The sequence below is a fragment of the Athene noctua genome, chromosome 5 (assembly GCF_965140245.1).
Source record: "Athene noctua chromosome 5, bAthNoc1.hap1.1, whole genome shotgun sequence".
Lineage (NCBI taxonomy): Eukaryota > Metazoa > Chordata > Aves > Strigiformes > Strigidae > Athene > Athene noctua.
In genome coordinates this window covers 55,198,038-55,216,375 of record NC_134041.1, presented here as the reverse complement: position 1 = coordinate 55,216,375, position 18,338 = coordinate 55,198,038, and the positions used below count along the sequence as shown (strand labels likewise).

The window sequence follows — 18,338 nt, the reverse complement described above, 5'->3', positions numbered from 1 at the left end:
GCTCTTGCAGTCAGTTACCGTGTAAAAAAACCAAACACGACAACCCTCTAAAATTATGGAACTGGCATGCAGAGAAGCTGGAAAAATATGCAACTGTTTAGAGAATTTAAGTAGGGAATGCCCTGCTTCTGCTAAGAGCAGGATGTTTCTGTTTTTCCTTGCTGATTTCCTCTTTTGCTGTACTTCACTCTTATGTTTTCCTGTGAGAAATCTTACTTGTTCCATGTGGGTCACCAGCGTTGGATCTATACATGAAGCATGTAATAGGTGAGGAAGGTGAAGGTCCTTGCAGTAGATTTAACCCAATTTGCATTTCATCCCTATTTCTGGTCAGGTGGCATAACTCACATCTGTTGATACATCAGTGAATGTGTATCTGTGAAATGTATTTGTATTTTTTTCATACTGTTCTATTTCACTGATACGATGCTTTTTCCTACAAAATCTTAGAGAAAAGTTGGTCCAAGTGGAGATACGAGGGGCTAATGTAAAAGATTGAGAGCAGTTCTGAACTCTTTTGACTAAGCCACTGAATCTGGCATTCAGGGCAGTTGTAAAAGGATGATGATTCCATCTGCAGAAACAAGAAGATTCTGATTTTGCAAAGCATTCCTGGGTTTCTTTGGGAGGACAGCAGAAATCCATATAATTGTCAGGGGCAATCTGCCATCAACAGAGTTAGCACCAAAAACAGGGTGAAAAAAAGTGTGAACTGTTTAAGATCTATAAATTATGTTTTATGTTCATTTATTACTTCTAGGAAAAGCAAATCAAGTTTCTACCTTTTTTGGGGGGTGGGTGATTAATGGATGCCTTGCATTTGCTTGCAAAAGACTGTGTTGACTTTATTGACTTTTTTTACAAAGAAAAATCCCAATCTGTCTGAAGCATCAGGAAGTGCAGCGTATGCTTGCTGTGCCTAGTGTGAGTAAGCAGATTCTGATCTTTGCGGAGCACTGATCTGAACTGAGAACAATTAACTTCTGCTGGAGAGAAGTAGAGTCTTGGGTTATCCTCACTCTTCATTTTTGTTTAACAAGACAACAATAAGTCAGACCAAAGGCACTCTAAGTTTGGTCTCCCTTTACTAAGGGCTTTTGCTAGAAGTGAGAGGCAGATATGTATGCCTGTTTTTACTCCTGTGTTAATAGCTTTATTTTGTAATGGTGGAATCAGAGGCAGTTTAAAAACTGTCAAGATAAAAATGATGGACCCAGTACTTCATATAAGAGGTTGCTACATCAGCACACCTAAGCTGATAATGTTGTTATCGTTTATCATTTTCATTCAGTCTGCAGTGATGTATGTAAGAACAGCCATGCTAAGTCAGACTGAATCTTAACCAATTCCACTCTCTGTTGAGAGGGACTTGTCAGATCAGGGCAAGTATATAATGATATTTTCCGATATATTTTCCCAGAATTCAGCCATCAGTTGAGATTCCAGAACCAACAGTGATATTTCTGAATTGATGAATTTATTTTTTTTGCTTCAGGAACGTTACCTGTTCATTTTTCCTATTCATATAATTTTTTGACATCCACAACAAACTATAGCAGGGAGTTTCTTGGTTTAACCAGGCAAAAAATCATAGAATCATAGAATGGTTTGGATTGGAAGGGACATTTAAAGATCGTCTAGTCCAACCCCCTTACAATGAGCTGGGACATCTTCAACTAGATGAAGTTGCTCAGAGGCCCGTCCAGCCTGACCTTGAATGTTTCCAGGATGGGGCATCCACAACCTCTCTGGGCAACCTGTTCCAGTGTTGCACCACCCTCATTGTAAAACATTTCCTCCTTATGCCTGTTTTTTTTTTTTTAGTTTAAAACCATTACCCCTTGTCCTACCACAATAGGCCCTGCTAAAATCTTTAAGTATTGAAAGGCCACAGTAATGTCTCCCTGGAGCCTTCTCCAGGCTGAACAACCCCGACTCCCCCAGGCTTTCCTCATAGGAAAGGTGTTCCATCCCTCTGATTATTTTTATGGCCCTTCTCTGGACCTGCTCCAACAGGTCCATGTCTTTCCTGTGCTGAAAACTCCAGAACTCTGGACACAGTACTATGGGTGGGGTCTCACAAGAGCAGGGTAGAGGGGCAGAATCACCTCCCTTGACCTGTTGGCCATGCTTCTTTTGATGCAGCCCAGGATACTGTTGGCTTTCTGGGCTGCAGGCACATGTTACTGGCTCATGTCCAGCTCCAGCTTTCATCCACCCAAGTCCTTCTCTGCAGGGCTGCTATCAATCCCTTCATCCCCCAGCCTGTATTGATACTGGAGGTTGCTCTAACCCAGGTGCAAGACCTTGCACTTGGCCATGTTGAACCTTACGAGATTCACACGGGCCCACTTCTTGAGCTTTTCCAGATCCCTCTGAATGGCATCCTGTCCCTCAGGCATGTTAACCGCACCACTTGGTTTCATGTTGTCTGCAAACTTGTTGAGGGTGCTCTTGATCTCACTGTGTCATTGATGAAGATATTAAACAGTATTGGTACCAATACAGACCCCTGAGGACACCACTGGTCAGTGATCTCCATCTGGACATTGAGCTGTTGACCACTACCCTCTGGATGTGACCATCCAACCAAATCCTCATCCACTGAACAGTCCACACATCAAACCCATATCTCTTCAATTTAGAGAGAAGGATGTTTTGGGAGACCATGTCAGAGGCCTTACAGAAGTCCAGATAGATGATGTCCATAGCTCTTCCCTTGTCATGGTCTCACTTGCGTTTTGTATCTCACTCTTGATAATTTCATTTGGTGCTAATTAGTTTTGTATTATGACAGTGAATAATTATTCTTTAAGCATTTCCAGGTCATTGATAGTTTTGTAGACTTTGGTCAAATTGCATTTTGTTTATCTCTCTTGGAATTTGAATAGTTTGTTTATTTGCTGCTTGTATGAAAAATGTTTCATAGTTTTCTTTGATCACCCTAATAGCTATTCTGTGTTTTTCTACTAGAGCCTTTATTTATTTATTTATTTTAAATGGAGGATGAGAATAGCACCCAGTGTTAAAGTTGTGGAAACACTTTAGAGTGGCCTAAAAGCATTATTTGTTATGCTGTTTAATTTTTCCCTAGTAATTCTTATTGCTGCAATTGAGGTCTTTTCATGGCATCTGAAGATTAAGCTTCTATTCTACAGAGCCCTTCACTGAAACCCCCAGAGCCCTTTCCTGAAAGGAGTTATCTACTCAGAGCTTTTTGTTCTGTCTGTAATGCTGGGATCGCTTTTCTTCATCCTGTATTTTATTTTTCATACATCATCACTGAATTTCACCTGTCATTTTACTGCTCAGGTATCCGATATTGCCAAATACTTTCACAGATCTTCATAGCCGGCTTTTCTTTCATCATTCTAAGTACCTTACTGCCATCAGCAAACTTTGTCACCTGTCTTTTCTTCCTTTATTTTAAATTGTTAATGAATAAATGAATAGTACAAAACATCAGGGAAATTCCAGAAGAACATTTCTCTCAATTGTGAGTGCTGAAATATTTTTCCCTAATGCCTGGTGCTGATCTTCTAATCATAAATTAATCTATGGAAAGGCCTTTTATCCCATGAGACTTTCAGATCCTTTGGCAGGGCAACTTCTCAAAAATCCTATTAGACTTCATCAACTAGGTTGTCTTTCCCTACAGGCTCTAGGAATCTGGATAGATTTAAGATGTGTTTTTCATGTTGATTCCTCAATGATAACCAGAATATACTTGTCCAGAAACCAGTGTTAGCCGGGAAACCAGTAGTTTGTTGTATTAGGCACTGTAGAAACAGAACAAGAAGATCACCCCTTTGAGAAGCTCACCTTTAATCAAATCCTACATGCTTTCTACAGTGAAGTCGGAAATTATAAAAATAGTTTATTTCTAATATCTTTTCTCAAATAATCTTAAAGTTTGTAATCTAAACTTAGATTCACTTTGTTATTGTTCCTGGTTTTATTTTCCATTCTTTTCCTGCTCAACATTTCTGTGTCTGCTTTTATTTTCTGTATAAGCAACTGCATCAAGTCAATGGGTAATAGACTACTTCAAAGGAGAAATTGGCTTCATTTATTTCAAAGAAAATTCTAAAATGTATTTACTCTGTATTTCATATGCTGCAACAACAAAACCAATAAAATTAATTGTTCTTTCCCTTCTTTCTCATTTATGCTCCAGGCAATTTAGACAATAAAGCAAAGCTAATGTGGCTGCAACTACATTCGCATGTAGTGCAGCTCAGTGTAAGTCGGTTTGTAGAATGAAATGGTTGATGTTGAGATGATATTTATCTGCAGTGTGGGCATTTTGGAGGCAGAGGATCTGACTTTAGAGTAATGCTGACCTGATACTCTGAACTAAATGTCCAGTAGTGGTTGGAGCACATTAGATGCACTCCTGAAATGTGTATTCTGGTTCATTTTTTTGAAAAGGAGTTTAGTTCCTGTGCTCTGAAATCACTGTGGTGTGAGCCAGAACATAGTATGTACGGATTTGCTATAGAAGTTTCCCCAAAAAACTTGGGGAATTTATTTCAGAAGCACAATCCTGGTCTGATCTGAAAGGCAGCATTTACATACAGCACTTTCCTCTAATTTTCACAGATTTTTCATACAGGTATCAATTGCTGCTGCTTATCCAATAAATGCTATCTTTTGGGCTTCTGATGCTGAATATTTATATGCAGATATGTTGGAGAATGGCTCATAGAGCAAGGCCATAGCTCTGTGCAGGAGCTGGTCGCAGCCACCTGAGGTAAACAGAGGAAAAAACCCAGGGTACAGTTATGCTAACAAGGAAGGAGATTCAGGGCTCAGTTATGCTTACAAGGACTGTTATGATAACAAAGAGAGAAATAGAGGCACATTATGGCCTTGAGTGTGATTGAAAAACAGCCCTGGGAAAGAAAACAGGTTCAAAGGAAGAAAGGTGTTTATGCATACCTGAAATACCACAAGGGGTTGGGATATTATAATGTGACCTTTTAGATGTACCCAATGGCTGAGATATTATAATGTAAGCTTTTAAATGTATCCAATAGATTTGTGAGTAGTGTATTGTAGAGTGCTTATATAAGGTGTGATTTCTTTCAATAAAATCGAAGCTTGCTCTATCATTCACATTGAATTGGCTGCTTGCTTCCTCCGTCCTCCACACAGATATGCTGTAATTAAATTTGCTTTTCTTACCTTGTAAGAAACATGGTGCTCTGACTTTGATGAGTAGTGACTTTAGTCAACTAGCTTGTTTTGTTTTTATGGCATCTGCAAAGTGATTTGCAATACAGGGTACAACAGTAGAGCAGACAATGCTGTCCCAACACTGAAAGTTGGTCTCATAGTTAACAATCTGACTAGTGGCTAGAGAGTCATCCTTCAACTCCCTCCCCTGTCTCCGACTCTCTGTGTGCCCTTGCATAAATCTGCAGCAGTTCTGCACAGCTCTGCCACGTTTAATACACTGCTGCAGTTGGCATATGTAGCAAAACTGGTGTGTCCTGAAGCACTTCGTATGTACAGAGTGTTTGGTTATTACAATGCAACAGCCAAGGATTCTGGAGACTTTAGATACCTGAAAACACAGTAGTAATAGCCCAGGGTGGTAGTTAGCAGATTAAAGTCATGGTCAGCAGTGCTGGCAAGTCTGTTTAGGCACTTAACTTTTATTGATTGAATGAGCAATTAGGTGCTTCAGTGCCTCAACAGTTTGTTCCTCAATTCCCTTTCTAAGAAATGGAGATAAGAGGACTTTCACACTTCAGAAGAGTGACCTGACAGAAAATGTGTTAAGGCAGTGATGTGCTTGAATGTGACAGTGGTGAGGTCAGATGAGTTCCTTGTGCAGGTAGAAGGAAATATGTGAGACTAGAGTGGATCTTGATTAACAGCTTGCCTTAGAGGCACAATCCAAAGTCAATGACAAGACTCTTATTAACTTCAGGGAGCTTGGATTAAGCCCATTGATTTGTGCTTATTTCTGCTCTAGTTGCTGCAGTCCAAATTAATGCTGTTCTGTGATATTTTGAAATACCAACATAAACAAAATCCACTTAAGAAGGAAGTAATAAAAATAGGAAAATCATATTACTTGAATCGTAGTACTGAACTGGTAAATGTTAACCATAGGAACATTGTCCCAGAAATTAGTCTGGTAAGAAAAAAACAGATGACAATTTTTGGCTTCAGAAGCTGGATGGGCTACTTAGTGACGGTAAATCATCTATATATTGACGTTTTGATTATTAATGCTTTCTGTGCAGCTTCTATCATGCAATCTTCAGTTTAGAAGTCACGTCAGTGATATGCTTGATGTATTTGAAAGTGTTAAATGAAAATAAGAATGTTTAATTCTCATAATGCATGGTTTCATCACAAGATTTCTAAAGTAAGTCAGAGATATAAAAGGAGACTGTGCCTTTATGCTACAATGGAAACATTACCCTATTTTACATGTGGTAACATAACTGGTCTACGATCACTCAGGATATTAAATTTCAGGGATTTTGAAGAACCTCAAACATCGAAGTCACAGGTCAAGTTGTTATGCTGCCAAGGGGTTTTCTAGAGATAGAAAAAAACCTCTGGCAGTTACTCAGTAATGAAGGACATTCACCATATAGATTATACGTGTATTTACGCATTCACATACAAATAGTTCTTTAGCATCTGGTTTCTATCAAGACTTATGGTGCCTTATAATTCAAAGGTAGTGAGTTAAGTTATATCTAACTCTGCCAATCTAAATGAAATAGAAGGAAATGGGAGTGTGTGATTTTTGCAGTGCCCAAGACCCAGATAGGAATTTGCTCTGAGAAATGCCAGGCGTGGATCCTTTCATTTCAGGCTTGTCTAAGAACAGAGCAGTGTTTGCCATTTGCGAAGCAACTGCAGCACCAGTACTTAAAAAAAAAACAAAAAAAGCCCCCCCCCCCCCCCCCAATGATTCAAGGCTTTAATACCTTCCCAGGCAAATATTCTTCAGAATTTTTCATGTTTGTCATTCAGGGTGCCTCATTCCCATTCCTTAGGGGTATTACTTTGTTGCTTGCTGAAATACTGGAATGATCTCTTTCTACTGCTCAAACCTATATATTCTCTCATGCAGAGACACATGAGAGGAGTGTGTCGTTATTCTCTGATTCATTACTAATGCAGACCAATTAATACCAGAGTTAATGGAGAGAAGTAGCTATTACAACTGCAAGCTGTATATCTTCTGTCACTCCTGAACTAACAGTCTTGGACAAAGCTAGAAAGCAACTTTACTATATGGAGATTATTTTTGATATGCTACCAAATCTGTAATTCACAGCACCAAAGAAACTGGAGATGGAAAGAACCCAGCATGTGTTCTCCTGCCAAAGCAAGATTGCTTGTTGCGGACAGCCAGGTTATAACATTTCAGGCAATGAAACTGTCATCTTCTCTGAAAATTCTGGCAGAGTCTAACAACCTCACCATTAGAGATCATTCTCTGTGTGTCTCTCTCCTCTATCTTTGTCTCTCTTTTTTTAAAAAAAACCTAACTTTTTGTCTGCCACTCCAGTAGATCGTTCATGAAGACCCTAGCAGCCCACTGTGGCTGTCTGGTAATTTATTAAGTTTGCACTCTGGTGTTACAAATCTCAGGTTTGATTTTTCAGATAACCTAAGCATAGCTTCCTTTAGGCCTGTTTTAACTACTGGTAAAGTCATTCTGCCTATTTGATCATATATTATGTGTTATACACATAGTTGAAATATACTGTTTTCCTTACTGAAAGATAGGCTATGGTTAGTTTTGACATTACATTTGAAACATTTTGAAATAGACATATTTAATAAGCTTATATGAAGTTCATAGCTGCTTAGTTATTTTTCCATCTGACTCCTGTTCACCACTGTATTTTCATTTTGTCTTCCATATAGATTATGCTGCTGACTGATCCAGAAGTTGAGAGCAGTTTATTAATCAGTTCTGATGAAGGGGCCACCTATCAAAAATACCGTCTGAACTTCTACATCCACAGTCTGCTCTTCCACCCCAAGCAGGAAGATTGGATCTTAGCATACAGCCAAGATCAGAAGGTGAGGATTGTTGACAGCATTTTGTTTGTTTGCTTAGGAAGAACGTAGGGTTTCCCCATCTCTCTATGTAAGTGCTGCAGAGCATTCTCTACAATCTTTGGGATGAAACCAGGACCGTCTTTGGAAATATAAAACTCATATTTCCAAGAAAGAAACACTGAATAAGCCTCAATGTAAAGGACATGGGCACTTAGTCCTTTTGGCAATATCACGTGACAGGCAATGGGCAGAGAAGACAGCTAGGATCCTTCACAACAGGAATAACAATCTCTAATGAGGCATTTTGTCTTCTTATTTAGCTGTTCTCCTGCTCCAGACTAGCACCAGCCCCAAGAAGAGTATAAAATAGGAACTCCTTGTTCCTATATGGTTGGCATGTTTTCAAGTAGCCTTTGATTTTCTAAGAGAAAAGTAGAGGTGAATCAATTTCCTTTGAAGTCCAGTTCCTTCAGTACAGGTAATCCATCAACCAAATAAATATGCTGTGAGATTTGCCTTCATTTTTTGCTGCCCAACTTGAGACAACAGAATGGGGCTTGGTTGTAAGAGATTGTTAGAATTCTTTTAAAATCAGGCACATCAATACTCACAAGTCAGTCATCTTCCAGTGAAGGACTTTATAGAGCTCAATCTGTTTAGTTTACCAAAAAGCAGATTGAAGGGAAACTATATTGTACATAAATATCTCCATGGGGAAAGACAAAACATACGAGTAAGCATTTTGATCTAGCAAGAAAACTTCTAACACGAGTTGATGGCTAGGAGTCAATGGCAGATAAACTCAACCATGAATTAACTAGTCATTGGAGCAAGCTGCTCTGAGAAATGGCGGGTTTCGCATCCTGACATTTTCATGTTTTTGAATAAAACTGGAAAAAGACCAAAACAATTTGCTGAACTACCAACAGGGGTAAAAGTGAAATATCTTGGCATCTAGTATGTAAGCCTTTATACAAAGTAATTTAGTGGTGTCTTTGTTTTTCATATGATGAATCTATGAGATTAAATCTGAATCCAATCAATAATCAAAGTATTGGCTGAATTGTTCAAGTTATACATTAGTACAGATACCAGCATAAAAGTTTGAATTCTGTGATGCTTTCCATCTGTGTATTTGAATTCATTTTACAAACATTAAAAAACTAATTGTCCTTAGCCTAAATTAGGCTTGTTACTATTACTGTAAGCCTGAGAAAATAAAGGCATAAGGAAGCAAAAAGTAGGCAAGGTCACAAAATTATTTTATGGGAATTTTTAGAATTAGAAGTTCAGTCCTGTGCTTTGAACTCAAAATCAGTATCCTTCCAGGACTGTAGCTTAATATCATTCCCAGCTGAGAAATGCATCTTGCCTGCCTAACTATTTCTGTAGAGTCAATTGCATGCAATATTTTTTACTTACCTCTCTCATAGCATTTTGTAGAGTGTACTGTGGTTATAATCTTTACAGAGGAAGGTTCAGGTTAAATTGTTTCTGGGTGTTCCGTATGTAATTAGACAAGGTCAGAATGTTTCCTTTCCCTTGTGGACGTTGAATTCTCTGGACTGATACGAAACTGTACAGAATCTGGTCTCTACTGTCTTTTAGGATCCATTGTAATGAAAGTGACTCTGTGTTAGTAACAGGAAATTTATTACATGACAATCAATGAAACTTTCAGTGGTAAATGTGTCAAATAAAAATAGGGTATAGTAGAAAATTAATTTCAGCTGTTGTGGTATTCAGCCTGCTCAGGAAATAATTCTGAATTAGATTCCATATCTAATTTATGGTAGATGGTTACTCGCAAGTATATTGTCACTATTCTGTAGGAAACTCCCACTCTTCCTCTAGAGAAAAAACAATCAGGATGTTCTTAGAACAAAGGCCCTTTTGTGTCTTAACCTGAATTTATGGGGCTGGTGTCAGAGTTGTGTGTATGGGGGGTATCTTGGGTGAGAGGCTGCAGGCTGTGCAATAAAATTTCTTTGTGTTATGGCATTGATTAGCAAATTGGATAACTTGGTAATTCAGTACTGTAGTTGCAAGAGAAAAATCATGTAGCGCAAGGTCTGTAGATTAGTACCAATTAATTCTACAATAGAATTTTAAAAGTACTCTGGGTGGGTGAGTCACAGGCCTGGTTTCTGCTTTAAAGCCTAATGGATACATTTTCTAACTTCAACAAGCTTTGGCCGAGAACCATAAAGGGTAAGCAACAGGCAGTAAGTATTAATCAGCTTGGACTAAATTAAATGTAACTCAAACTAAGGGTCAAGTTCAGCCTGTGGCTAAGAGTAAATGACTCCCATTGGTTTCATGCTTGTATATCCAAAGGCAGAATTTTCTCATAATAATTAAGAGGTCCTGCAGGTATTTAGGTAATTGCAATGGGAGCTGTGGGGTACTTTGGAACAAATGATACTGCCATTTGCTATTCTGTGATCTCATGCTAAGGCTGTATGTAAGGAAAGAGAACCCATTACTCCTTGGATTCCAGGCACTGTTTGTGCACTGACTAAGAGTCACCTGAGGAAGCAAGGGAAATGTATATGCATGGCAAGTAATTTACATTTTTACATCATTGACTTTGATGCCACTGACTGAAGAGGCTGTGAAGGTTTTGTTGATGGGGGCTGTAAGGTGTAAGTTGGATTTTGACCAGTTAGGATTGTTGCACTCATTTAATTTTACTGTTGACAGTCAGGAGGGAGGTGAGATTCAACTAGAAATGCTTGCATCTTTCTAGCAAGCCACATCATTGTCGCCATCCATGTGCATCTTGTCATTGCAGCAGGTGGGACTAGGAGAATCAGGTGGTGAATAGAGCAAGAGCTGGAGAGACAGGAATGGTATTGGGTCTGGACTGTTTTGGTTCTCTGAAGTTGTCCATCCATTTCAGGACTGATGAGGTCAAAGCCAACAGTTAGTGCATGCCTGTCATTGCTCAGTTGTAATGAACAAGAAATGGGTCACATACCACCATCCCTCAGTCTCTTTACAGCCCACTGAGTCTATCACTGTGATAAGTACTACAGATCTTTTTTTGTTTGGTTAAATAGGAATTTACTCAATGGTAGGGAAATCTGTCTTAACTGAAGTAATTTTATGTCCCAGTTTTTTGAGTGTTGTGTGTGGGTGAATGTGGTTAATTACTGGGGTTCTGCTGATGAGCAGTAACTCATTAAGCTTTGGTGACTCAGTTGCTTTTGTTCACATTACTCTCCCCTGTGTCTCTGCCTTGGGCAGCAGACTAGAATTACCACTGCTGACAGACCAGTCCCTTATTCAGTCATGACTTTTTCCTGCCAGTCTTGAGAAAAAAAGAGCAGCAAACCATCTGCTGCCTGCTCTAATTGCTTCATGATTGCATTCATTGTTCTGTCTGACAGTTGTTACATGGCTGATTCTTACCACATAACTGCAGAACTACTGCATGCGTCTTCATTTTTTGTGTAAGAGGAGTTACAAATCAGGAGAAATCTTCAGACACAGTAAAGCATTGCATGTGAGGCAAAAGCTGGTTGGAGGTCTTGTACGTGTGAGCTCTTGTGGGTTTAATCAGCTTGCTTGTAGGGTGAGGGGCTGTATTTTATGGGAGTATTGCTTATGTATTGCTATGTAATCTTCAAAAGTGGTTTTCTGTGTAATCAGAGAGTTGGGATGTAAGAGCCTCTACTTCATGTGGAGATATCTTCTGCTATTCAGATGGTTCAGACACACAGAGGAATGGTTAGTAATCAGCCATAAATAACAGAGCTATTTGAAGAGACAAAATACAGGTGAAATTGGGAAACACAAGTCACATGGGCGAAATGCAGGGTTGTAATTGCGCAGGTCAGAAAAAAATGCACAAAGGCACTCGAGCACTGAAAAGCAGCAACAAGGCTGAAAAAGCAGATTTAAAATGGACTTGTTGCTTTTTCTCTCTCATTCTAAATAAACTCTTGAAAAGCAGGGCACTCCAAACTAAAGGAGCTCTGTCAACACAGCACTAGTAAATGAAGGAGTTTACATTTCCTTTTTTTTTCCTTTTTTCTTTTTTTTTTTTCATTTTAGCCTTTCCCAAATATCTGATTCCATCTGTCTACCTTTATTTATTGTGTGTGTCATACTGGAGTTAGGGACTGGTTTTGGCGATATAGCTAAAGTGCTGAAGTTTAGTGAATCAGGATTCTGTTGCTTGTGGGACAACATATCTTCTGTCATCAAAACACATCATCTTTAATTTCCTACGGTAAAAGAGGTCCACTTCTCATGCATTCAAGTGGAAGAGGAAGGTGTTCTTATATCAGTGATGACAGAGGAACCACTTAGAATAGAGATAAGGATGCATATGGCCACAGGATGTCTATGTGAGAGAACAGGCCAACTCTTCAAAGTACCTTCAGCCCCATCTATCCATGTGTTTGGTCTAATGCTTGTGTCTGACACTAGAATATTTGCCATAGATGTAGCCATTATTCACTCTTCAAGATGTGATGGACTATTCTGGGTACACTTCATAATTCTAAAACCTTTCATTTCACTGCATTAAGAGTTAACTTTGAGGGTGACCCTGCTCGGAAAAGGGTCAGACCAGTGACCTCCAGATGTTAGTTTTGAAATTACTCTGTTTCTGTTTACATCCTCTCAATTTTGGTGGTAACAGTCACTGCCTACATAGACCAAAGAAAGGGGAATAAAATCCAAATGTGCTTTATCAGAAATATATCTTTTTTTTTTTTTTTAATTTTTTTAAATGCTGTTAACATCAAGCAACATAATTTTGGGGTGGGTTTTTTTCCATATTACTGACAACATGTAGAGGACTGTTCACTTGGGCTAATGTTATCTGAGGAACGCTAATCCTATCTAAAATTAATGGAGAGGAAAAAAGCTTCTCTAGAGTGGTGAGCATTAGCCACTTTGAATCATCCTCTGGAAAAGCCTATCTCTTTTGACAGACTACACACAACCAGGGAGCTAGTCTGCATAAAGCTAACATTAGCCTATGTGAATAACTCCCCCTTTCCCTGCGGCACTACTCCTGCAGCAGTCTACTCTGTGTTAATATTTGGGCCACCACTAATCAACCAAGCCAACTTTCCAGCAGACTTTGACACATATTATTGAAGATGAAAAGTATTAAGGAATTTGCACATTAAAAGTTGTTTGTCCCAGCCTTTGCAATGTTGCACTTTCTGCACAATCTTAGATCTCCTTTCTGGGTTACCAGCACTTGTGCTGAGGATAGAAAGGGCCTTCCACACAAAGGCCTTGTGAACGTTAGCCCCTATTTTTAAGATTATTCCATGTGGTTATGTTTTGAAGTCAGTTCCTCAGCATTGTCTCAGTAGGAAGAATAATGAGTCAGAGTGTATTTTTTTTAAGTGTACAAAAGCACAGTGTACGAACTATGTCATAAAATATGCTTTCCTAGAGTACCCATCAGTCTTTTACACACCTCACTAAGCATGATGTGCTGGACTAACAATTTAAAATAAAGAATGGAATTAAAAGTGTGAGGAATCTCTAACATTCTTTCCTTCTCTATTAAATGATAAAAAAAGAAAAAAAAAATCAGCTAGCAGAGCCCAGTGGCAGCCTGGCAATCCAGAGAAGATGATGCATTTCTGGGCCAGGAGTGTGATGAGTGATATAGAAGGAAAGACTCGAGCACTAATCAGTGCACTCTTTACAACTGACTCACTCATCTTTAGGCAAATCAATATGTCCTTGCTTATTCAATCTGTATAAACATCAGCCTTCTGTACCCCTAGAGAACTTGTTCTTTTGCTGTTTTGCGATCCTTGGATGCATACTTAATCTATGGGTAGATCTGTTGCTTCTTTGCAAGATATTTTTGTGCTCTACATAACTCCAATTTTCTTACTTCCATGGAAAAAAGACTTTTTCCCTTTCCATCAGAGTTGGACAGTTCACTGGATTAGGAATAAAGAAGTGTACTCCATGTCACTAGTTCTGCCATTGATCTCTGTGGTATTGAGCAACTCCATTTTTCTGTATATGACTCATCTCTCCCTTTGCCTCTGTCGTTTGTTTTGACTGTACTCTCCAACATGTCTTCAGTTTGTTATTATGCAAAGTGCCCACTAAATTCATTTGCAGTCATAGATTTTAACATAATGCAAATGATAAACAATAATAATTTATTTTAAAATTTAAAGCTCTGCATGTGTCATGGAAATTCCGACAGTTTGCTGTAATAAGCATTTCCTGTTCTCATGTAATATGATACAGTTTTTAAATAAATATTTAATGCAGTTATTTAAACAGTTATGAACCTACCTAGTAAATTTGTAATACAACAGAAAGTGAAGGATACTATCTCTGTAACAGGTAACAGGGTATATTTTAACAAAGAAGGGAATTAACCTTGAGGACCACATACTGAGTGGAGTGGTAAATCCATCATCCCTTGGGCTTGAGATTGGTTCCAAATAATACAATCTAGTTTAGCCATCAGCTGTTGGCCTGAATAATTCTCTGTACTGCTTGAGTTAGTGGTAAAGATTCTGCAGCATCTGTTAAGAGGAGAACAAACTGATGATACTAGTGTTTCCTTCTGGCTTTAAAATATGTATGCCAGGCAAATTCCTTTAAATATCTGATGGTAAAAATGTGTTCCTGATGCTTTTTTTAGCAGATGAGTTGAATGTACTGGAGACATCATGCTAATACAGTTACTTGCAAGCTGCCACAAAACCAGAACACCAGATGATGTGGCTCACTTCTGAGAATATGTGGGGAGTTATTGGGAGATAGGAAGGAAGCTGAGGGTCATCTCCAGCATGCTTTGATCTGATTAACATACACAAAAGAAACTGCTGTGTTACAACCATACGGAACAAGTCTACGTGACAGTAGTGTGTGATTCATCAGGAAAAGCAGTCACAGAGCTGCAGACCTTGCTGGTGTTTGAATGGGCTATGAAGCAGGTGTCTGAAAGCTTTATCACTCCGATGTATTTCCATCAACGTTCATTAAACACCGAACTTAAATGTTGAAACTTAAAATATTCTTCAAAGTCTATGCAGTATCCTATGAACTTTATTGCTTCATGGATAATTAAGCATATTAATACTAGAACTTATAATTAGATCAGAGATCAGCAAAGTGAATGAGTATCAGCCCTGCACCCCGTTTCTGTGTTGTTGATCGTGAGTCTTATGCTCTATTCTAGGAGGGAAGTACCATGCACAATTTCTGATTTTTAGTTTAAACAAAACATAACCATTGTATTAAATTCAGTGTTGGAAGAGAAAAGCCTGGACCATGGCTCTTCTAAATGAAGAATAGTATGAATCAGGGAACAGCAGCATACCTCCCAGCCTTTGACTGCTCTGAAGAAGAAATGCCTTGTGCAGCAATTTCTTTAAAAAAATTAAGTGTACTTTGTTTGATACCCAAGTAAGCCGCACTGGATGCATGCCGGGAACATGTGTGCATCTAAGTCCCTGTTCATTCTTACTGTTTGAGATGTCTGTAGCACCACTGTGGAAACTTCTTTCCCACTTTTCTTTAAATAGCTTTTCATCCAGCAAAAAAATCTAAGGTCATAAGGGTCTGAAAGATCATAAAGGAGTACTGTATATACCTGTATAAACATGTTCAATCTTAAATCCTTACCTGATGCAGTAACCCCATCCTTTTCTGCAGACTCCATAGAAAGCAAAAGAAATGCAAGAGAGACTTTCAAGCAGTGCATCACCAAATTGAAGTAATCCATGTGATGTCTCCTATTCATCTTTGCTTTCTTGGAGGATTTACAGTAATTTTAAATATAGTCTTTCATATTTGAATAATGCCCCTATGAACAATGAGAATAATGACTGAAACTTTTGAGAAGGATAGAATTTCTTCAAATACACCTGCGGTGGTTGTAAAGTACAATTCATCAGCAATAAACTTATTCAGTATAAATGAATGGGGATAAGAAGAAGGACTTGCCTGCATTTATTTCAAGTTACACTGTTGCATCTTCACAAAGAGTTGTCTTTATCCAGTTTGACAATGTTATGTTTATAGTTAAAGCTAAACTGTGCTTTTGGAATGTTGTATTCTTTGGTAAATTGAGATAAATTTAAAAAAAGATACTGAAGGTGAGGAAAAAGTGATCTCTAACAATGTTTATGTGGTTCATCAGTTCAAAATCTGTGGTTTAGCTGCACTAGTGTTTTGGGGATTTTTGTGTGTAAATAAATTCCATTTGAAGGGGTGAGGGTTAGTTTTAATCATCTCATAGAAACACCAGGAAGAGGCAAGAATCAGCATATGTGAAGAAACTATCAGGAAGATTGACCAGTAAGAACCTTTTCTGGGTATTAGAGGTGTATTTAAATCAAACTTAGTTCTTTCAAAGGTGTTCTGAGCTAGTTTTCCAGTTGCATATTTTTTTTAGGCCAATACTGAAGTGTAGGTTGAATTGCTTTGGCCAGATGTGTGTCCAGGAAAAGTGAGTGGAGCTTTCATGGAAATTACAGGTGAAAGAAAGAGACCTTTTTATTTTGTGAATGTAAGAATACCAAAGCTGGTAAATCCAATCAACAAATAAACTTAGACTCGATGCTATATTCCATTATAACTTGTTTAGAGGAAAATTTCTGAACTAAAAGAAAAATAATGGTAACTACTAGCTTGTTCAAAGAATTTCATGTCACTTCCAGCCTGAAATTTAAATCATCTTTAGCAAGATTCTGAATTTCCATGTGCATAATGGTTTTTGCATGAGATAAAATCAGTGCAAAAAATTGAATATCCTCATCAGCATAGGAAGCACATGGAACTACCACATGGTTCAATATCAGTATGTGAAGAAACACCAGAACAAAATATTTAATCAGAATATCCAATTAGTTTAAACAGTGAATGATGAAACGACATGGGCACTCTGGGTCAGTCATATCTGCAGCAATCTGTGTAGGTGTTAAAATGAAACTGAAGCTACAAGGGACTCCACATATGACAGAAAGCTTTTACTGTGCAAATGAAACTCTTGAGAACTGAAGGGGTGATGGTAAGTCTTGGCTAGCATAATGACCCATGAAATGTCATTGTATCAGAATTGGTGGGTCATTCAGATTCCTGGTAGTTCATATGTGTAACTGTATTGGGTTTGCATGGCAAGGTTTTGGTAGTGGGGGATGGGCTACAGGGGTGGCTTCTGTGAGAAGCTGCTAGAAGCTTCCCCTGTGTCCAACAGAGCCAGTCCAGCCGGCTCCAAGATGGCCACTGGCCAAAGCCGAGTCCATCAGTAGCAGTGGTAGTGCCTCTGGGATAACATATTCAAGAAGGGAAAAAAAAACCAAACCTGCATGGTTGCAGCCGGAAAGAGGAGTGAGAACATGAGAGCAACGACTCTGCAGACACCAGGGTCAGTGAGGGAGGGGGAGGAGGTGCTCCAGGTGCCAGAGCAGATCCCCGTGCAGCCCATGGTGAGGCAGCTGTGCCCGGCACCCATGGAGGTCCAGGGTGGAGCAGAGACCCCCCTGCAGCCCATGGAGGACCCCACTCCGGAGCAGATGGATGCCTGAAGGAGGCTGTGATCCTGTGGGAAGCTCACACTGAAGCAGGCTCCTGGCAGGACCTCTGGACCTGTGGAGAGAGGAGCCCACGCTGGAGCAAAGAAAGAGTGTGAGGTGGAAGGAGGAACAGAGATGATGTGTGATGAACTGACTGCAACCCCCATTCTGTGTCCCCTTGCACTGCTCGGGGAGAGGAGGTAGAGGGAATTGGGGGTGAAGTTGAGCCCAGGAAAAAGAGAGGGGGGAGGGGAAGGTGTTTTAAGATTTGGTTTTATTCCTTATTAAGCTACTCTGATTTATTTGGTAATAAACTGTACCCCAAGTCAAGCCTGGTCTTTGGTAATTAACTTTACCATCGCAGCCAAAGACATTTCTCTGTCCTTGGATCTCTCTGTCCTGAGGATTGATGGAGCGGCTTTGGTGGGCACCTGGCGTCCACCACAGTAAAGTTTCTTTCAAAGTCGGACAGTAAATGAGGAATTGTTTGTCTGTCTTCTTGGGTGATATAGATTACTGATATATAGATTACTGTCTGTCTTCTTGGGTGATATAGATTACTGATATATAGATTACTGTGAGTGTAGGTTTTTGGTATGGTGAGATTGATGAGTTATCCACTGGCTCTGGGGGGCACAGAACTTGTTGGAACTGGAGAGGAATGGGGACTACTGTCTTTAAGACAACTTGCATTTACTATCAGAATCTGGTTGATGCCATGTGTTCTTACCTGTCAGGTTCAACAGCCAAATAAACAATTCAACTGCCTCA

The 18,338-nt window shown here is 39.2% G+C and overlaps 1 protein-coding gene across 3 annotated transcripts in view; it reads left to right on the top strand.

Annotated features, from left to right (window-relative positions):
* SORCS1 (sortilin related VPS10 domain containing receptor 1) overlaps positions 1-18,338 on the top strand; it is a 300,163-nt gene that overhangs the window by 172,056 nt on the left and 109,769 nt on the right. For all 3 annotated transcript variants that reach the window (XM_074907687.1, XM_074907689.1, XM_074907688.1), the window contains exon 4: positions 7,906-8,064. In XM_074907687.1, the coding sequence (XP_074763788.1) occupies positions 7,906-8,064 (159 nt within the window). The remainder of the gene's footprint in view (positions 1-7,905; positions 8,065-18,338) is intronic.